Genomic DNA, 22,832 nt, shown 5'->3' on the forward strand with positions numbered 1-22,832 from the left:
TTTGAACGGTAGTGTATGTATATGTATGTATGCATATATATATATATTATAATTAGAAAGTAACTATTCAGATAGCTCCAGGAGAGTACACCACTCCACCAACCAAAAGTTGTCAAAGGCAACAGTTCTTTAAATTGTTTGTAAAGAGAGGAATTTTTTTTACCACAGTAATGGATAAACAATTTTAAATGATTATCTCTCAAAGTTTCAATAGTTAAAAGCAAACAAATCTGTAACGTCTGTGAAAAAGTTCAATTAAACCTTAACTTCACAGCCTAGCTCTGCGTGCATGCCACGAGATGCCCACACCTATCTTACTGTCACTTCCTGGTCACTATACAGCAAGTTTCACTACCAACTATAAAACCAATCACTATAACCTGACAATAATAATTGACTAAAAAAACAATGGGGTGGCACATTTTGGAAGAACTGTTCAGCTTTGAAAGCTTCCTTAACTATTTCAACTCACAGTTTAGTTCTAAATACCTTCGTGGTCATGTTACTTCCCTGCTTCATGAATGTGTCACAAGCAGGAGGCAACCTCCGGTTCTCTCAAGTGAGGCTGAAGTGTCTTAAAACGTGCATTCTCTCCTCTGACCACCAGGGTCGACTGCTCTGGTTGTATAGAAGTCTGTGAGAAAAGGAAACTACTTCTCTCTAGATGTATTCCCTCAGTAAACATTGTAAACATAAGTTTATGGTGTCAATCTCTACGTTCAAATCTTTTTCAATACAGAATGATGTTCATGTCGTAAGTTATGTTCCATTTCGAGTCAAATAGACTAGAAAGCAGCGTATGCATTCGGGCGGGGCTACGTTGTACCAGAGACCTATACATCGTCCCAACTTCACTCCTTCACATTCCAAATCTGATAACTTCCATTCATTGCCGGGAAATCAGCCAAGATGGCGATGGCCATATTTAAAAATGTTGACTTTCCAGTCTCTGGGTACAAAACACCGGTAGAGCAACACAGTGAACACCCAGACCTCAATGAGCGGTTACTTCTATAATGCTTTGCAAAATGCAGAACCTCATCTGGACCATCTGTTGTCACACCAGCTGTGTAGGTGTTGTGCATCTGGTCTTTGTGCGTATTTTTATTCCACAGAAATGTGACATTTCTAATTCTTCTGCGATGTTCATATCAAATCAACTAAACTTAAAAGGTGAAAGAGTTCAAGTAATGGATAAACAGTTGGAATGATTAGCTAAAAGTAATTTTGAAATGGTTTTAAGTTCCAACTTCCCTCCAGGTGCTATCAGTAAAAATGCAAACTTCACCAAAAGGACCTGAATGACATTGGACCAAATGTACAAAAAAAGTAAAATGTTATGCCTCTGGCCACGAGTCATAAAAGTTGACAAAATCATATTTTACATCCAGTTAATTTTTGTGAACGTGATATCTCAGGAACGCCCGGAGTGAATTTCTTTAAATTTGGCACAATGTCCACTTGTGACCTTCACAAAACGCATTTTAGGCCGTAACTCAAGCATTCACATCTTAACGAAGACATTCTGGATAGACATGCTGTAACTGTCGTCTGTGGTGGTACTTTAAATCTACTTTCAACGTGGGGGCACATCTGACCCTAAAGCAGGGGTCAGGAACCTTTTTGACTGAGAGCCATAAAAGCCAAATATTTCTAAATATATTTCATTGAGAGCCATATAGTATTTTTAACGTATAAGAAATTAAATATGTCTTGCTTTTAACCCTTGTGTTGCCTTAGGGTCATTTTGACCCGAATCAATATTACACCCTCCCCCCGCCTGTGGGTCATTTTGACCCGATTCAATGTTTCACCCTCCTGTTACCTTTATATTTACTAACATATTTTACCCTTTGGGTTCAATTTGACGCCAGCAATTAAAACCTCCAGAAAATTATTAGAATTAATATTGTTTTCCAAGTTTAAGTGTGAGGCACTTTATGTTTGTTTGTTGACTACCGAAAGAACACCGACATTAAACATTGAATGGGGTCAAATTAATCCTAAGGCGGGGGGAGGGTGTAATATTGATTCGGGTCAAAATGACCCTAAGGCAACACACGGGTTAATGCGACTTTTGGTGCTGCATGATGCTACGGAGGGGGGTGCAGGTGACATTTTCTTTGCTCCGTCCTGATGCGCGCACACGCCGGCATCGGAGCTCTACGGCGCGAGACGGCGAGCCGAGAAATGTTAACGCGACACGTAGAGTCAGAATGACATGCTGCTGTAGAGACGATCAATAACAGACGTTTAGTTTAATAAAAGAACAAAGACGTCTTTAAGAAATGGACCTTAAATTACTTCTGCTGTAATCTGCGCGATAGAGAAAATTACAGGGGGGCGGGCGTAGATTTTTATTTTTTTTAACTCAAAATTGTCTGGGAGCCATATGCCGTCACCAGAAGAGCCATATATGGCTCGCGAGCCATAGGTTCCCGACCCCTGCCCTAAAGTAAAGGTGAGGAGCCACTGCTCTGCTCATGTTTACCGAATTAAAGTGAGTTCAAAGGCACCATACTCATTCAATCTCAATCGCAAAGGGAAGTTTCCGATGGTGGCACAACACCCGGAGGCGACCGGCGTGGTGCCAGCTGTATCAGGGCTGCTGGTAATGGATGTCCTCCACAGCGAATCATAGCGGACTCTTCTCCCACCAAACAATGGGATATCCCCAAGAACTCCCCCCGGGGACCCTGCTGCCATTGAGAGAGGGCTGATACGATCCCGCCTCACAGCCAGGCCCCGGCCGATGTCAACCGCACAGCGCAGGGAAGCAAAGTTTGCGCTGCTGCTCCCACGCGGCTGTAGTTAGAAACGACTGCACGCCGCCCACACACCTGTCACTTCCATGTGAAGGATACGCAGATGGTACACACACACACACACACATGCTATTCAGTGCTGCGGCATTTGTTTTAAACTTGTGACGTCTGAGGCACCAACGCGGAGCGGCCTCGGCTTTTCTGCTGACTGCGTCATCAAATATTCATGTCTGTGCATTAGCTCGAGGAGTTCTAATTGAGTTCTGTATATTCAGACGTGATTAACTCGGTCTAATTCCTTAAAGGAGGGAGCCAATTAGATAGAACTTGCATGAATAGGGGTTCACATCTCAACACATGCTAAGACACGTGTGTGTGTGGGGGGGGGGGGGGGAATAGAGTACGCTATTTGGATAAGACTAGGCCGGAGCTATTCCAAAACACCGGGTCCCTCTTCAACCCAACCTTGTGTTTTTTGTCCGAGTGCAAGCCCCCCCCCCCCCCCCACACACACACACACACGCACCCCCCGCCACCACCACCACCCTCCTCAACCCAGGAGAAAAATATATCTGTGGCCCAGTGCTGACCCACCACAATGTCACTCCAACTCATGGCATGAGAGAACTACTGCTGGGGTTCTTTGTCAGTTTCTCTCTGTAACCAGAGCAGGAGACATTGAGTCCAGAGGGCTCACATTCTGCTGCGGAGCTGAAATTAAGGCGGAGAGGCAGACGGGCAGGCCGGCCACTTTGCCAGAGACCGAGAGAGACAGAGGCAGCCACATGAATATTTGAATCTCCTTTGGCGCATGCCATTTATTTGACCGTAAAAATTGGTGTTGGTAACTGGAAAAAGGTGAAAGCCTGCTCAGCAGCCGCCAGTGAGGAGGGTCCTCGGGCTGAGGCTGCTCATAAAGCGTCCAGACAGATGTCAACAAAAACAACAAATCAGAATGGCCGTCTGGCGAGTTTGTCACACGGACGAGACGGGGCCCGCGCTGAGCGCCACTCGGAGGAAGCGGGCTGCCCGCTCATCTCTGACTGACTGGCGTGCACACAGAAGAGTGTCACAAGCGGAATCACACGGACGCCGGTTTTCAAGGTCGCCGGTCTTCTGGAGTTACCAAAAAATACCATGAAGAGAATCGCGTTCTCTGTTGTGTGACATGGTCGCTCAAACCACACACACACACAGACATACCTTAGTTGTCCAGGCAGCAGATGTGGGTGATTCACATGATGCTCTCATAAAGGACAGGGTTTCGCAAAGGAGTCAGGTCATGTCAGCACATCGCCATGTGCTCCCGCACGCCACACAGACGGATGAACAGGACGCAAGCGAGAGACAGTCACTGGAAAGCAATCACCGATATGTGAAGTTTGAATTTAGAACTGAATGTGAATGTGGCTCACTCGTAGAAGCGGGAGAGATGCTCGACCGGCCAGGTGATAGAAACTCACACAGACCTCTCCACCTCCGTGGCTCGGGCAGACGACGGATCACGGGAGGGGCGTGCAAATGTGTCGTCAATTAAATGAGCTCCCGTCCAACGCCGATTTCTGGCATTATCGGCAGGCCCAAGAATGTGGAAAATAATATATATATTTGTTTAACCTTGACCACTGGCTTCGCCCAAAATGAATCATAATTACTCTTTAAGTGTACTATGTCTCTGACTTTCACAAATATCCCTGTGACAGAAGATACTGATTCCGCAATTAGTATTCACACAGCGGCATCAGTGTCTGTAAACACTGATGTGGGCAGTCTTGCCAAATCGGCTTTTTAAATATGCATGAGCTGAAGCTGGTGCCAAGTCAGCTGTGTGTGAGGTAACTGCTGCTTCCTGGTGAGAGCACTCTCCAATGGTGCTGCAGGAGACCCACACGCATCGACTGTACAGGGGGCCGCCACGTCACACCGGACGGGCAAGGGAATCCACTTCAAGGGTTTCAGGCCTCTTCAGGACAGTCAAGTGGGGTCTTCTTGATGGTCAGCGAGCAGTTTTCAAACAGACCAGTATTTTCTTTGTCGCCGTGTTTTAAGGAATATTTTGACATTGAGGCGTTTCACTTTCAGGAGAGAGAGTTAGCTAAGAAGAATTATACCACTTAAGATATTCACAACCAGCAGCCAGTTAGTTTAGCTTAGCATAAAGACTAGAAATGAGAAGAGTCCGCTAGTTTATCCAAAGCTTTTTTTTTTTAACACATTAATACTTTTTTTATTATTATTTTTGTGTGCCGGTCTTAAAGGTGAGGTAGGTCATCGACCGCTTCAGGATCCATTTTGAATCAATTCTCCATTTGTTGAATGACCAACTAAGGTTGGCTTTTTTTTTTTATATCGCTCATTTTTATTTTTAAAGAATACAAATTTAAAAAATATTCGGTCAATTCAATTTAGTATCTGCCATAACCACAAATATAATGTGAAAAAAATCTCTTTTTAACTGGCTTCCAGGCTAATGACAGTTAAGATGTATACAAAGTAGGGCTGTCAGCGTTAACGCGTTAATCTATGCGATTAATTTGGCCGCATTAACGCACTAAAATATTTTAACGCAATTAACGCAACTTTGTTTACTTCCGGTGTTCGTTGAAGTTTTTTCACTCCCCTGAATTTCAAACCGCGGCAGTGCGGTTTGACACTGTTTCCGTTTTTAAAACAATTATTTCTCCGAGAAAATAAGGAGCAGAAATCAGTTTAAACTCGTGGATGAATCAGTCGGGTTTCCTCCTGCTCCTCCTTCCTCCCGTCTCCCCCTCTGATACACAGAGGAACGGAGGGGCGACGTGTCGGGTGACGCGGCGCGGAAAGAACTCGTCACACGAAACCTTCACTGTGATTTGTCAATCCGTTTGTCTGTCAACATTTTGCGAAAAAAACAACCAATGAACACTCAGTAAATCACAAGGACCTCCCACCACACAGGTCAGGCTCATTAGCAGCCTGTCAGTCAGAAGCCAGAGAACACGGCGCGAGGACAAATGAGCCTCATTGAATAGAGATGAGATTGTTCTGGAATGTTTGATGTATAACACGTGGGGATGTGTCATATGCAAACGCCTTTAAAAGGTGAATTTAAATTTTTGGGTAAAATGGAGAAAATGCCCCCAGCCTCCAGAGGGTGAACAGGACATATTTGAATGTCAGTCAGTTACCAAGGCCACTGGTTCTGCTGTTGTCCAGTGTTAAAGATGACAGGACCAATGGGGTCTCAATATACTTCTTTTTTTTACTAATCTGGATGTTTCACTGAAGAAACAATTTATCATCCACAATATTAAATACCTCACTGGCACTTTATAGGTAGGAGCCTCTTTGAAAACACAGCTCTGTGTGAAGTTTGGTCTTTAAAAAGAAGAAAAAACACTTTTAATCGCGATTAATGAATTTCAAAATGTGCGATTAATTAGTTAATTTTTTTTAATCGATTGACAGCCCTAATACAAAGCTTTACTGTCTGCGTGCTTTACATCTTTTGGTCTGACGACGCAGGAAGTCGGACCCGCGAGCAGCCAATAAGAATAGCTTTGTTGAAAGAGCAAATCTCCTGTTCGCTTCCAGCATGTAGGTCAAATAGACGCGTCAGTGTTGCATCGAGACCGTTTCATAACCAGTTAAAAGGCCTTTTGAACTTCAAGCATTAAAAGGGAAGAGAGGCTGCTTGTCGAGGTCCATTAGGTCAGCGGACACCTTCCCTCAGGAAGTAGGAGGGTCAGTAATCTGACTCATAGTTCACGACCAAGTCGGTGTGTCTTTTTCACTGCAGAGGAAAGCGGGCGCAGCGGCGGTGCTCGGGCCTTTCTCTCGAACAAGCCGTCGTGAGATGTCGTCCGAGCTGCCGTCACCACGGTGTCGTTAATTCCCGCTCCGTGGCGGCCTGGACGCACACTGATTCAGCTCGTCGGTAAATCTGGCGCCGCTCCGAGGGCTTCCGGCGTGCCAGGTCATAAATCTAATGCAGTCTCGCTGTCGTCCAGCCGGCCCCGGGTCGGCTCCGACGAGGACGCGTGGAGAAAAAAGAAAAAAAGAAGAATAGATCGGTGTAAACATGTGTGTTGCGGAGATGGTGACCGGCTTCAGCTTAGCAACGTGCCACAGCAGACTTCCACCTCTTGACCATTTATTTTCACACACATGGAAAGTGTGTCTTGGTTTCACCCTGTGCACGTCCCACCCACGCAATCCTTTGTAGTGTTTGAATTGGCGAGGAACCCGTGGCCCCTTGCAAGTATTGATTCATATTACAGTTTTCATTCAGTACTCGGGCTTCAGTAAACATTTAAACATCATGAATGAGAATCAGTAAATTGGCCTTTCTCAAGCAAAAGTGCCAAGCATGTGTGGTTCATTCTGTTAAGTGCGAGGTTTGCTGCTTCTCGTGTAGGAAACTGAATATAATTTAGATAATATAATTCAGACTATTCATTCATTTAGAAAATGATCTTCCGATGAATCCAAACGTTGTAGCCCTAATGATTATAGCGGGGGTCTGTGTTCAAAAGAATAGAGGAGTGAATAGTTGTTTTACGCTGTTATTTATTTTCCAGCAGTCTTAAATTTGAAGATAATCTCATTTAATCCAATAAAGTTAGAAATTACAAATTGACTTCACTCTGGAAAGGAGTGAAGTTATCCCACTCCATTGATGGTTCCTAAAGACAGGACTGAGGTGTAACTCCCTCACACCCGTCATCCCAACAGACAGCGTTGTCAAACGGTATTCGCGGGCCTGTTGCTAAGTAGCGGCCGGCCGCAGATCATGATACCACTTTTTAGCAAAAAGCTATCGGCTGACAACGAGGGGAAGGGGGGCACAATTGACTAACACACTTCCACTCGCCCCTTCGGATCAGCAAGAGGGCTGCCTGACCTAAATTCACGTCACCTCATCTGCCTAGACATTTGTTTAGCCTTCTGGGCAAACACTTAGAGAAATGTATGAGGGAGAGAGAGAGGGAGGGAGGGGAGGAATAGGAGAGAAAAAAAGAATACATATGCTTGAATACATCACATTTAGTCAGGGGGGGGGGGCACAAAAAAACCCCAGACATCTGCAGACATATACAGCCCTCTAGTGGCAAAGTGCAGAGAACCTGGATGTGGGACAGAGAGGGCATGAAGTGATTTACGCTGATTATCCCAAAAAACATCTGTGGAGGTTGAGCCCAAAACACAGACCCTGTGTGCGCTCTCTGTTTTGACATGAGCTTGTGTAACAGGCCTTGCTAAATGTCACCTCACACCAAATAAAAGGAGACAGGAGCGAATAAAAACACAACAACAACAACAACGCAGGCTGAGCAGAAAGAATTTATTGAGGTCATACAATCTCACCGTCGGAGAGAGCAAGAGAGAATTCATTTATTTTTTTTGCTCTTTTGAGCACTGTACTCATTACAATGGCCCGGAGGAACTGTGTGCCGAGAAATCATATGCTCTAGTTAAGCTAAACAAGGGCAAGGTATTCCCACGTGAAGGGCAGATGAGAATAAGTAAGTGGGAATGCAGACAGATGAGGAAGAGTTGAGGATGGTCTAGTGCTACTTGGCCCTGGAATCTCACTCATATTCTCAGTTTGCAAATATTTTCTCCCTCTACCTCCACCACCACTCTCGGTTTCCACGTGCGCGCGTGAGGCAAACCTCGAGGGCTCTCGGTGCAGCGAGCTCATTAAAGGCTTCATTCCACTTCCAGGATCGAGCAGGATTGCAATGTGGACATTGTTTGTACACAAATGTTGCCCTTGGGAATAATGTTTATTTCTATTACCGTCTTGGAGGGGGAGAGAAAAGGAAAAGAGAGACAACTAAGAAGGCTGAGCTTGACTGCACACATTGCTTTTCATGAAAGAATGCCTGAAGTGTTTTGAAGAAGCGGCCATGTGGTCAAAAGCACCTTTCCCTTTCACAGCCTCCATGTCAGACATCCGCCGCTCTAATCTGTCGCCCTCTCACCCTCCGCCGCGGGTCAGAGGGCGGAGGACGGTCGCCGCGCCAACATTTTCTTTTTAGCATTGTAGTTTCTTTGAACCCCCCACCGGCTTTGCTCAGTAGCATGCGGACTACAAATGAGAGAGAGAGAGAGAGAAAAGAGAGAGAAAGAGATCACCTCGGCCCAGCAGGTTGCAGAAGAGTCCTTTTAAACGGCAGAGGGCCCAGCGGTGCGTCTGGGAGGCAGCCGATGACGCGACGCAGTGTTGCTACACACCCCGAGCTTTGTTTGGAAACACTGAGGCAGCGCGCTGCTACAGTGGGAGCCAATTGGAGCAGCTGAACCGTGCACCCTTTAGCCCAGCCAAACGCACATAGAGAGAGAGAAGGGGGGGGGGGGGGCGACACAGACTGAAGCAGGGGGGCCACATCAGGCCGCACATTGATCACCCATGCATGATATATCCACCCCCAGTAATTGCATTGCTGTTTAGAGAGGCGGTCGTTATTTATGAAATATTGAAATAACAAATGGCGTCTCCCGGTAGATATTAAGAAGAGAGATGCCACAGATAAGTCAGAAGCAGGCGGCCGCTACATCCCCCCCGTCCCCCCCGCGGGCCGCTTGCCCAGTCGCCTTGGCTGCAGAAAACCTGCAGTCATCACAAAGTGGAGATATTTACTGCTTGCACTCTTGCATACGGGTGGATGAAGTGCCGGTGAGGGCGGCTGAAGAATGACTGTGTTTGTGTTTGGACGGCAGCGCTAATCAGATTCCGTCAGCTTCAGAGGCATTCGAGGACAGCCGAGCTAAAGGTCCTCAGTGGATTTATTGGACGCACGGGGCGCGAATGAGAGCCGAGCAGCGGGAAGCTCGGGGGGGGAAAGAACCCACAAACTGGGAGAAAAGGAGAATACGCAGAGAAACTTTTCAAAATTGTTCACGCTGGTTTAGAGTCCATTAGCAGACGAGTGCTAATTGTACAAGAGCTCAAAGACGGCCTTTGGAAAGGAATCATCCGACTCACTCGATTCATCATCAGGTTTGTTGTGTAATCACGTGGGTCTGTGGGTTTTGTGTCGACAGAACACCCTGGAGACCTGCACCATCTGCAGTAAGCCCATCATGGAGCGCATCCTGCGGGCCACGGGGAAAGCCTACCACCCCCACTGCTTCACCTGCGTGGTGTGCCACCGCAGCCTGGACGGCATCCCCTTCACCGTGGACGCTTCCAACCACATCCACTGCATCGAGGACTTTCACAAGTACGTAGTCGGGGACTTCATCGGGTCGAGAAGTCAATACGTCGGTGACAACGCTGGATCAAATGACTTAATCTAATGACCACTTAGCTCTTAAAGGGCCAGTGTGTAGCATTTCTCCTGGAATGTATTATTATTATTAACTCTATTTTCCAGTGTGTAATCACCTGGAAATAAGAATCATTGAGTTAGAATAAATTCTTCATTTCTACAAGGGGACCTCCTTATAGGCTCCGCCATCTTTCCACAGTAGCCCAGCTGCAAACCAAACATTGGCCTCTGCGAGAGCCTTTCATGTTTTTACATCACCTGCAGGCCACAAGTACTTCTCAAACTCACTGGACCTCTAATAATGTTATTCAGCCTCTTCTTTTGGTTTTATGATCTACGACTTAACTGCCATAAATCCCTGCCCAGCTTCAAACTGCAGACAGACCAAGTTAGCAACCAGCTGGTGAACATAGTGGAGCATTTAGCAGCTAAAGAAACAAGGAGTTCCCTCTGGAGGAGGTGAAGACCAAAAACCAAGCTAAAAAGAAGAGAATATTTGTTTTTAGAGAACAAGCTCTGATAAACTCCTCAAACAAAGCAGTCAAACAAATCTAGCATTGAGCTGGTGGGGAAAGTCAGAGATGCGTCTCATTGGTTCACATCAAACCAGAGTTAACAGCAGAGCTATTGCGTGACTAACATTTGGCCGGAGGAGAGCAACATGATGCCAGATGAATGCTTGCTTGTCGGTCGACTGTGTAAACAGGCAACTTGTTTGCTATCACGTCTGTAACAACTCTATAAGGTGATATGTCATCGTCGTGTTTACAGCTTGTTCTCCTGGCTAACAATGCTGCTTTAAAAGCTGACATATTCAGCTACAATGTGTTCACGACTCATCAATCTGAGATCTTAGTCCTTCCTATCGCGGTGAAATGTTGCCGACATGAGTTTAATCGTAGCTTCCTGTCATTGCGTCACACTCCACCGATTGCATAGCGGCCACCTTCCCAGAAATGTTCCTCTGCTCAACGACCAGAAGGGAAACAGAAGTAAGCATCCCGCTCTCGGTGTGAGCGCACAGCGTTTTGCTCAGTGGAGCAGCGGCGCCGGGCCGTTGTTTAATTCCATATGACAAGTGTGACCTGAATAGGCCTCTGCGTTGAGGAACAGCCTCGCCCGGGGGCCGGAGCTTTCTCTCTGGCTAATGCTCTCGGGGCCGTGGTTCCCCAAAGCCACGCGGGCTCCCTCACTACCCGATTCCCAGAAGTGTCTGCCGGCCCTCGGTCACCTGACATGACCTGAAATGTGTTTTCATATCCTCAGCGATCCGATTGTTGGACGGAGCGCTTCCTGCTGATTTTAAATTGTTCATCTGAGTCAGTTCTGATCTCTGTAGTTGTCCTATGTTTAGCTTTTCCTCAAATGCTATAATAATATATTTATACAAAATATTTCAGAGAAGGGAACATTTTGCTTTTAGTGCCACCTCGACGGTCGAGGGAATAAATAATTAAAGCGAAGGAAATAATGCACAAGCCGGGCCTTTTCCTCTAATTCGCTGTGTCATTATGTGAAGACTGGTCTTTATAACCTCTCCTGTGTTTATTCTTGTGTGAAGAACTGAACCGGTTTGCAAGATTGATTCCCAAATGTGGGCCCAGTCTTAAGATCTGAGGGTCAATAGGTGATTAAGCAGAAAAAAAAGAAAATAAATTCAGACTTCACTACATTTTTTTGAATAATTCCTGGATAATTTCTCCTTGTTAGACTTCTAATAATTATTCAAATACAATGAAGTGGATAGCAAAGTACTTTTAGGGGTCATAAGCCAAAAATGCCATGAAATATTTTAGTTATTGATTCATTATTTAAGTTATGTATCGAGCACAAATAAAGCACCCCCTCTTATTCCAGCTCCTTAATTATAAGGATTTGCTTTTTTTACCTTTTTTTTATTGTCATAATTTTTACATTTTGGACAGGTCAAGAAATGTGAACGTATCAGTTTGGGCTTTGGTGTTAATATGTCATATTGTTCAGACGTTTTATTAAACCAAACTATTTCATCAAGACAGAGTAACGGCGGTAGGTGCAGCCCGTGTTCACCGTGCAAAAACGATTACAAGTGACATCTGTTTTCAAATTGCGTCGCATCGTGTTACAACGGCGTTATCTGATTTTATTCTGTGTCCGCAGGAAGTTCGCTCCGCGCTGCTGTGTGTGCTCTGAGCCCATAATGCCGGCACCGGGCCAGGAGGAGACCGTCCGCATCGTGGCCCTGGACCGCGACTTCCACGTGCAGTGTTACCGCTGCGAGGTATGCCCTCCATGCCCTCCATGCTCTCTGTGTGTTAATCGGAAGCCCTTTAATGAGCGCGGCTTGTTGTGCACCGCGTTGCCCTGCGAAGGAGCATCTTCCGTACCCGTCCCCCGAGTCACCTTTCCAGCGAGAAGCCAATCATCCCTCTCTCACCTGCCTGGAAATAGCTCTCCATCTCCCCTCTGCAAAGTTTATAGACCTACATAGCAACCCATCTGTCAGCCGCCGCTCGCCGGCTGATAAGCGCCGCTGAGGCGCTACGTGCTCGGGCCGAAAGAAGAGAGGCAACGTGTCGCGCTGTCACTGAGCCGCGCCGCTGTAAGCGCACGGCAGACATAAAGGTCAAAGGAAAGCAAAGCAGATTAGTTCAGCTGAAGGAGGCTCAACAAGAGGAGAGAGACGTGAGTAGATGGAGTTGTAATTCTTCCAGAGAGTGAGTGTGTGTGTGTGTGTGTGTGTGTGTGTGTGTGTGTGTGTGTGTGTGTGTGTGTGTGTGTGTGTGTGTGTGTGTGTGTGTGTGTGTGTGTGTGTGAGATCGATCAAAAAAACACACCGACGGCTGCAGTCAGACTGAAGGTCCACACAGGGCACTTTAATAGAGACAACAGAGGAATACGAGCGATCTTCTTCGGGCGGCGGTGAGACGAGTGCAGTCATCACCCAGGTAGCATTCGGGATCTTATTATTGATAATTGGGAGTCCATCTTCTCTCAGACCGAACCAATCAGGGCAGAGCAATATAACATTGTTACTTTTATGCCTCTACAGAAACATGGCTGAAGTCGAGAAAAAGCTTATAGGAGAATATATGGATAGAGAAGTCGCTCCAAATGCAGAAGTAAAGCTCCAGAAACGGATGCTAACAATCAACTCGACAGAAGAATGTGCCTCTGTAGTCGTTGGGGCTCAGGCGAGAGGGGTCTTGTGTCTGACTGGACACTCACCACACTCACACGCCACACTCACCGGCTGGTAGAAAGCCAGACGCTGGCTTCGGCCTCCTGTAAGTTTGACGCTGCCGTTCGGCGCCAGTAAGCGTCTCATTCCGGCTCTGTTGTGTCTGTGTCCTGCAGGACTGCGGCTCTCTGCTCTCAGAGGGGGACAACCAGGGCTGCTACCCTCTGGACGGACACGTCCTCTGCAAAAACTGTAACACCAGCCGCATCCAAGACCTCACCGCCAAGGCCACCACTGACCTCTGAGCGACCCGCCGCCCGGGCACCTCCACTGTGATAACCCTCGCTCTCTCCTGTCTTTCTCTCGCGCGCGCGAGCAAATGTACAGATTGACAGACGCTTGCATTCCTCAGCATATATATATAGATATATATATTCACGTTCAGCAGCAGAAACATCACTTTCACCTGCATACATGTATGTACTCGGTACAATCAGCAGAAGAGGCGTGTCTTTTGGTTTTTCTGTGCTGTGAAAGGAACATTTTGGGAAATACGCTGACAGCCTTTCTGACTGAGAGTTAGATGATACCACTGTCATTTCATGCAGCACTCGTTAACCTCGTTTAAAAAAGTGCTATATAAGTAAATTATTATTATTATGTCCGTACGCTAAATATGAAGCTGAAGTCAACAGGCGGATAGCTTAGCTTAGCATGAAAAACAACCAGTCTGGCTCTGTCCATAATAATGATTTTAAATAGGCGGCTTCTGGCCAAGATATAGTTAAAATAAACTGCAACTTGTCACTTTTAAACTTTTGTTTTTATACAAATAAATAAAAAGATGAAGTGTTGGTAGACAAAGCCAGGCTAGCGGTTTCTTCATGCTAAGCTAAAATGATGATGCTAAACTATATATATATATATATTAATCCTCTCATCTAACTCCCTCTGTAAAAGCAAATAAGCGTTTTTCAAAACAAATTGCTTAAAATCCCTCAGAAACCACCAGTTAACACTTCCAGTATACATCATCACTCAGTGTTATTATCTCATATCATAATCAGCCAGGTTTGTGCGCATGCCGGCCCAATTTTATTTTTGGGGTCTAAAATAGAGTCTGACTCCAGCAAAATACATGCTTAAATGTTCAGCCCACCCGTCTGCTGGGGGGGGGGTGTGTGTGTGCGCGTGTGTGTGACTGCGTCAGTATTTAGAAAAGCCATGAGCACACAGTGTGTTGGTGAGGACCTTCTCTGTATTCTTCCGTGTTTGATTCAGTCCACAGACGGTACTCGGATAGGAAAAGCATTATGAAACAGTTCTGCACAAGTGAACACCAAAGAATTGAATTTAAGCTTCCGTGTTTACCGCGTGCGTATCCGCGTGCGACTACATTACGCGTTCCATTTTATTGATCGGGACCATAGGAATCACAAAGTGTAGCCCTGGTGTCGAAGAGGAAGTCCTCACGAGGCAGCTGTTGAATGCAATTCCCTTTTTAGCGTCGCGTTTCCTTTTGTACTTTACTATCTAATTTGCTTCTATGCAAACAGTAGATCATGTTCTGTTAGTCTGCACCGTACAATCAGGGCTTTCCAGATAGATTTGGCCTAATGTTTGAGTTAAACTATGTACTTTTTGAGCAGATGAATATGTAACTCTTTCTCTCATTTACAGCGACACACATTAGATTAGTGATTGTGGTGGACGCAGTCCGGCAGAGAAAGCGAGTTAGAGATGGCTATGCAATTTTTGATGTTAATTGCATCGACACTTTATCAGAAATTTTTATGAATAAGGAAATATTTTACCTGTACAGATTGGAGCACAAGTGTCCTTATCGTAATCTTTTAATCAAAAACGATGCTGTTGGTACTGTGTGACACAGTCAGAATTGATTGTGGAACTTGTCTTTTATATTTAGTGTTTGTTTCGAGTCTATGGGCAAAGAAGGGACGACGGGAATTTCCACCCACCAAAAACTATTTTGTTCCATTCAAGAATGACAGTCAGCTGACCGGCATTTTGACTGATTTAATAGTTGCTTCATTAGAATTTCTACAGCAATACGATGATGAGGCGAGTTAAAGGTACCCGGTGGAGCTTTTGATCACTAGTGGCGCTGTTTGTCATGATCGGGTCCCCCATTTAGTTCACACACGGATCCATATGCAGAGCTAGGGGCCTCCGGAGAAATCTGATTGGCCAATAGGTTGCAAGGCAATGGGATCGTTAGTATCAGACTCAGAATCGCAAAAACGACACCTTAGATGCCAAATGAAAACCGCTCTGTAAAAACGACGTTTTGTGCATCTTTCAGTCGTGGGTGTGTCTTGCATAGAAGGGGAGGAGTCTTTACATGTCTGTGGACAAAGGCCCATTGTGTCATCTGTCCGTATAGACGTCCGCTGATGGACATTTGGCGGCACTCGAGTTTTACGAAGCAGCGTGCCTGCAAAAGCAGGAAAGACGACGACAACTAGAGAGCATGTATGGATGTAAACGTTGCACATTTTAAAATATAAGAACAATTTATTTTTTGCTCATGTCTTTTGAGAAAAGAGATTAATTCAACACATTTTGTATTTTTTGATGTTGAATTTGTTTACGAGAAAACTCCACAGGGTACCTTTCAACAACAAAGACAATGTTTTTGATAAGTACTGATCGGATGTTTATCGTAAGGATTGGTTTGGTTCACAGTATTTCCCCGATTTCAGATGACAGATGTCTTGTGCATGTGGATGGCTATATTATGAACAAAGCAACGTATTTTAATCTTCAGAGAACTCTCTTGTCCTCCACATTGAGATGTGGGCGTTTGTTGCCTCTCTTTGGAAACAAGGAAGTGGTTCTTACATCCTCCTGTAAACAGCCAGTCTGGTTACATCAGGGTCTTTGTGATGGAGTGGACTGGCCATATTTAAACCGGGGTAAAGGCTTTGTAAATAACTGTGCTAATAAGCTTGTTAATATATTCACTTTGGCAAGGACACATTTTTTTTGCACCAAAGTAGAGAAAAACTGTTTAAAATATAAAGGAGTGTTTAATAGTCCCTCAAAACTGAGTGAGAGCTGAGAGCCGGGCCCCAGAAGGTGAAGCCACCTGAACTTCCTGTGGAACGTTTCCATCAAGATTTGGAGCGCAGTTCACCAGTCACATTCAAAAGCAGCAACAACAACAAACATTTTAACAACTCATAACCGACAAGTGCAGAAACACAATTGGTATCCTTCTCCAGGTGTTTTTTATTAATCTTATATTTCCAGTTTTTAAAAATAGATTATGAATAGACCAAACTGGGAGAAAAGCTGCGTCTCCCAAGTTACCGACGACATTTAATCCTTATTTAATCTCTCACATTATGTCACACCAGCCACACGAGGTCTGTACTCGGAGCCGTCTCGTCGGCTCATTGGACGGTTGACTCGATGATCCAGCTGATTATCGGTTGTCAGGCAACAAAAACACATCAACACAAACTGTGTATATAATGTTGTCACGTGTGTTGCTATATGTCTCGGTTATTGGCACATTTGTTGCCGCAGAGCCCCCGACTCAGTCAGCGTCTCCCTGTTGGCCGTCCGTGAGAGGTGGGTACCGGGCCGTCCAACATGATAATTAGACAGCAGGTACAGAAGTACAAAGGTACAAAAGTACAAAGGTACAAAGGTACAAAGGTACAACGTGGCAATTTCAAAGGGACGACATCCTGTGAAGCGCCCCTGAAGCCAGTTGTGACCATCGCACAGCCGAGCCATTCCGGTGTCGTGTTTTCACTTGATTGGGACAGCGTGGGAAAGCAGGCAGTCATGTCAACTTCATGTAATAAATGTAGTCATAGCAGAACGTGTCGTTGCGTGGACCAGCTGACAATCAAACACATACGTCTCGTACAATTCAGCCGTCAATGCGTGTTTAAGGGTACGGCCGACGACAAGAGCTGCTGGTAGTTTGTGAGCTCATTGCAAGCTGCACCAATTCATTTTATTTTTTATAATGTGGAATGTAAATGTGGTCATTCGCAGCGACGACCGCATAGAAGTATCGCCGAACGGCAGACGGGCGATGTTCGCAGCTAGCTGGAGAACTTAGGGGAGCACGCGCCATGTGCTTTTAAAAAAACTGTCTTTGTCTGGTTTTAAATGATTTTTATCAAACATTTCAAAATGTGTTATTGACTTATTAGCACGTGCTTTCTACAAAACCTACCCTGACGGTCACCGAGTTCAACCTTAATGTGCCATAAAAGCGCAATCAAATTCTCCTGATTACGGTATTAATTTTGTTTTATCTTCTGTGAGAGCACGTCGGTCGCTACAAGTATATAGAAAATAAAAAAGAGCCTCATAATTTAGTATTTTATTCGTTGAGTGTACTTGTTCTGTTTTTTGTTTCTCCCATGTTTGTAAAAGTGCCTTTAACCTGAGCGACACCGCATCGCAGTATTGCCGCCCGAAAAGACGCCGTGTCAAGTCTGCTGCCGCGCGGTAAACGCGTCTATTCCGCCGCGGCGCGCGAGGCGGCGGCGGAGCGGCGCCTTCAAAGTGCAACTCGCCGCAAAGAGCTTGACCCTGTTTCTCATGTGTTCTTGATCTATATATGGGGGGGGGGGGGGGCATGCAATCTACCGTTGTTTCTCTCTCTTCAATAAAAGCTTTGCAACAGCCTCCGTGTTCGTGTCCTTTTTTAGTCTTTTAGCAGTATTCCCCCCCCCCCCCCCCTCGTCGCTGCTGAACACGCGCTCTTTGGCTCCTCGCTCCGCTGGATGGTAATGAGCCACCTTCTCTCCTTCGGTCTTCTCCTCCCGTCTCCTTAGGAATCTTTACTTAAGCGACGTACGCGCCGATGAAAATAGATTCGTTCCTGAACGGCTGTGACCCGGTGGGCTCCTCTCTCTTTGAGAGTCCTTTAAAACAACAAACAGCCCTTCAGTGGCGAGCGCGTGCCACTGTGCTTACACAGCGCCGATTCATTTCCTCCCGTCTCGCGCCGCCGGTCCTCAAACGCTCCTTAACGGGCCGGTTGGAATCACCTGCCTAATAGAAACAATGCTAAGTCGCGCGGGTCTTAGGAGTACACGTCTGGGACGCCGGTGTAATTACACACAGATGCAGTGAGCTGTTCCTCTTGTTGTGGCCACACGCCGCAACTAAGAACTACTGGGATCCGCGTGGTGGGTTGTTAGAAGAACTCAAAAAAAGTTGTATTTATTTATTTTTCATTATTTTCCATTCCCTTAAAGACCGGCCTGGTGTTAAACCTTCCCATGTGTCACTCCCAAATTGAAACGCGGAAGTACGAGACGCCATAAACAGCAGAGCCGGTGATGTAACACCGAGTTTTGAAATCAAACAGAAATATTTATCCGCGGCCGACCCCCGTAGCTTACAGTAAAGACGGAGTTATATCATCAGCTTCTTGCTCCACCGGCCTCTGGCGCTCCACGCAGCCCGTCTAGTGCACGGAAGACTTTTAGGATGCCGGCGACGTGGAGATTTCCTCGTCATTTTTGATTCTCTCCAAAAACACGCTGGAGGCGATACTGCGCGTGTGCGCATATGTGCGCGCGCGCGTCTGATGGAGAGAGAAGCCCTCCAGCAGTGTATCCGAGGGCTTTGCTGCACATAAATCTGGTGTTTTACAAACAAATGGATGAGTGATGGACCCTCCAGCCAACATGATGTACCCTCCAATTTACTCCTCTGCATAAAGCCCCAGAAACCACCGCGCGCACACTCCCGCTCTAAATGAAGCCGTCACCCGGTCAGATTTACATAACATTACAATGTGGGCCGACATCGCAGCGCTGCCAGCTTAATATTATTAGCTTTAAAGTGAATTCCCCGCAGTGCATTTGCATCAAGAGCATTGATTTTAGTGTGCGCGCGTGTGCGTCCTTGAGTTTGCTGAAGGCGGTGATGTAATCGCGGAGTCAGTGTTGCTCTCCGTAGAACTTAAGACAGATCCAGAGCCGTCCCCGATGAGCCGCTGAACCGCGTCGGGGCGCTTTTATTTCTCTTTTCGTTGCTCTTCAGCTGGCTGGGAGGATCCCAGAGAGTTCAAGGGTGGCAGCCCATCTGTATGATCTCCTGGTGGTAAATCTGTTTCATCTAAACATTTGAAAGAACTAGACAGTGTTGCTTTATTATAAATTTTTTGTGGAAGTAATGTGTCATAATAAACTTGAAGCTTTAACGGACTTGGAGCGAGTGATGTCGACAATATTGTCCCAGGATGCTGAGAATCCAAAACCTTCAAAAAAGTCTCAGCATGAAAGGACTCATTCACACATCGACCCACTTTTCAGGTGTCACTGTCTATGTTTAAGACGTCAAAATAATCTGTACTCCATGGTTATTGTTTTTGTTCATACATTAACATTTTCACCGTAACATGCTTGTTTTTGCATTAAAATGTTTAATGAACTGGTGATATCCAATTAAAAAGTCTCCCAGCTAATTCATACGTTACCATGCAGAAGAGATACATTGTGACCCGTTTAGTTCAGAATCATTTGTGCAACCTGCAAAAAGTGCAATTATTGTTTAGTTACCCAAAAAAAGCAACATTTTAAAGAGCATTTCACTTTGTAGTAATGTAGCTCGGTAGTCTTTGGCTCTGGGTCCTCAGGATGCGGGCGTACGGATCTTCAACATGTGACTCAAAGCACGGCCCAGCTAGCGAGACTGTAGACTGTTGGGTAACACTGAAGAAACATCTGTGCCCCCCCCCCCCCCCATTATGTGCCTGTTACAGTCCATCTGTAAAAGATGTGCTTTCCAGTACAGAAAAAAAAGCCAAACAATCCTCCCTGTTCGTCCTCTTTCTTTTTGAATGTGCGGACGGCCTGAAGACCTATTTCTGGGCTTCTACTTCTAGTAGAATAATAAATCATCAGTTTCATCAGAATCAGCTGCGACTGTGGAGCCACGTCGGACCCAGTGACACACACTTTAACTATCACAGAGGGATTAGCAGCAGACTGCACTACCCTCAGTCTGGCAGAGATTAATAACTGAATGGTGATTGATCTGTGACGCTGGGGGTTGAACTGCCTGTGAGGGTGAAGCCTCGGGTTCAGCAGGATGAAACGCGGGACGTCACGCTGCTATTGCTGTTTACTGCAGTTCATTTGGTTCAACAACAACTTCTCAATGCGTCTTTTCAAAAAACAAAAAAATCCATCACGATATGACACAAAATCAACTTTCCTCATTGGACACGAGAGGCTGGGTCCATAACATTTCCTTGAGTTGTTGCTCTTTGCCAAAGGGCGTCCTTTCACAACTAAGATCGGTTGCTAAATCTGGCAGAGAAATCTGTCCCCATGTTATTTGTTTTGCATCCTAACACACACACACACACACACACACACACACACACACACACACACATGTTGTTGAATGTTGGAGAGCATCCGTCTCTATTCCCTGAGTTGGCCCTCAGCCGACTGACCATTTTTATTTTTTTCTCTTCTCGGGCTTCCATCCTTCGATACTGGGAAACAAGTCCAGTGAGGCCATGTATTTACAGAGTATGTACTAGAGCTAAAAATACTTATTTCTGTTATTAATTATACCTCCTGTTTGCTCTCTTCAAACGGCAACAACAGGCCTCTGCAAGTACGAGTATGCCTCGCATGTGAATTGCAATTTAGTGAACGTACGTGCGTGTGTGTCCACGGCTAATCTCGCATTCTGCATAATATTTTAAGTGGCCTCTCATGTTTGCGGTGGTTTGCAATTTCTCAAAACACCTTGTATTGTTTTACATTAAGGTCGAATCCATGCTGACTCCTCCCACTCCTCTCCACCGGCCCCGGGGCCAGTGGGGTTAACACAGCTTTGTGATCTGTGTGACGCGTGTTCTCCGACGCCTTGGAGCCGATTGCCTGTTGTGGGTTGTGTTTGTTCGCTGCAGACACACCTGACCCATCTGTATCCTCCTGTTTGCCCTTTGCCTCTCTCCACATCCCACCCATCACTCACCCTCACCCCCCGCGCCACAGTCTGACTGTCAGGCTCACACTGCACCCAGGGCTGATTTATATGCAGCACAGGGGAGGGGTTCAGAGCCGGATAAATCCACAGACTTTACTGACTTAGTGTAGGTGCGTCTCTCCAGCTCCACTGAAAGGTAAAGCAGTTCTCATGATTTAAGGCGCTCTTTGAGATGTCACCCCTTGACCTAAGGGTAAGAGGCAGAGAGTCGTCCGTGGATTTAATGCAAAATCTTGCGTTTCGCTGTGAACTTTCATTCTCACACTAAAGCGTCGACTGATTAAGCCAGCCGAGGATATCTGAATGCCAGAACAGGAGGCGCAAAATGAACACCGCTTTCCTGTTTGCTTGACAGTCGGTGGGTTTGTTGAGTGTTTCCAATTATACCTGAACCTCCACGGATAACATTTTAATAGGTGTAGTGCCACGTGTTTCCATGTGAACCAGGCTGCTGCTGTTCATGCTACGATCACGTGCAAAGAGTGAGGACGATTTATTCATGCAGGGAAACGATTCTGGTACTGTGGTAGGGCAGTGGTTCCCAGATACCCCCACCTCTTTAGGCCCCCCTCCATCAACACAACACGTTTTATTGCAAATGTGTGCATTTGATTTGATTTTCAAGTGGAAGTCAATGAAAACAGATTGTCAAGGTGAAAGTCATGTGAAAGTTACTTCTTTTAGCTCATTATTTAGACCGTTAAAATTAAATGTAGTTATTTCAACAATGTATCAATTACTTAATTTCAAAATAATGACTTAATTAGTCCAATTATATAACTTTATATTTATAACAAATAGCATTTTTTATCCATTACTCTTAACTTATTAGTATTATTTTATTATCATTATGGTTATTATTGTTGTAATTGGTGTATTATTTATTTCCTATCTTCCAAACTATTATAACAAATTATAACATTAATTTATAATTTAAATCATATTAATTATACACAATGGCTTGTATGGTTACTTTCCTCCTGAGCAGACTGGTGACCTATGTAACACGCTCCTGTCACTATACAGTACTATATAGTTTCTCTCTCAACATATCGGACACGATGTAATCACACTTAATCAAGTCCCCAAAATGATCTCAAATGCCAACTATACAAAGCCGAGGCCTCCTCTCTTTTAACTCCAGTGTAACGCCCTGTTCTGTGTGTGTTGATTGTTTCATTCCCTTCACCTGCCCTCAGCCACTCTTGTCTCGTTATTGTCTCATGCCGTACACCTGTTTACCCCATATATATTGTGCCAGTTTGTGCCTTTAGTTGTGTCTGCATTAGTCTCCGTGTACCTGTCGCCTATGGAGGAATTATAATTTCTTAAGTATAAATAAATAAATGCATGAATAAATAAAGGAATAAATAAATATAAGTTATACCTAAACAGGACATCATTAAATAAATCTATTTCTACATTTCTGTATTTATTTATTTATTTATGTCTCTATCTATGTGTCCACACGTATTTCTTCATTTATTTATGCGTGACATTTACCGAACCTCATTGAGTTCTGCCTTGCTTTCTATGCACATGAGCTCTGCCCCACGCTACCCAGTGACATCCAGATGAAACCTTTTCTGTCTTTGTACTTTAAACCTCTGAGCCTTCAATGTTTGTTTCATTTATATGTGTTTA

At 45.3% G+C, this 22,832-nt stretch overlaps 1 protein-coding gene across 12 annotated transcripts in view; it reads left to right on the top strand.

Annotated features, from left to right (window-relative positions):
- The window catches only part of lpp (LIM domain containing preferred translocation partner in lipoma), a 131,446-nt gene extending 117,089 nt beyond the window's left edge, over positions 1 to 14,357 (top strand). For all 12 annotated transcript variants that reach the window (XM_056414710.1, XM_056414713.1, XM_056414712.1 and 9 more), the window contains 3 exons: positions 9,795 to 9,973; positions 12,161 to 12,281; positions 13,358 to 14,357. In XM_056414710.1, coding sequence (XP_056270685.1) covers positions 9,795 to 9,973; positions 12,161 to 12,281; positions 13,358 to 13,486 — 429 coding nt within the window. In that variant the 3' untranslated portion in view covers positions 13,487 to 14,357. The remainder of the gene's footprint in view (positions 1 to 9,794; positions 9,974 to 12,160; positions 12,282 to 13,357) is intronic.
- Positions 14,358 to 22,832: the final 8,475 nt, after the last annotated feature.

Source organism: Pseudoliparis swirei, chromosome 5 (genome assembly GCF_029220125.1).
Source record: "Pseudoliparis swirei isolate HS2019 ecotype Mariana Trench chromosome 5, NWPU_hadal_v1, whole genome shotgun sequence".
NCBI lineage: Eukaryota > Metazoa > Chordata > Actinopteri > Perciformes > Liparidae > Pseudoliparis > Pseudoliparis swirei.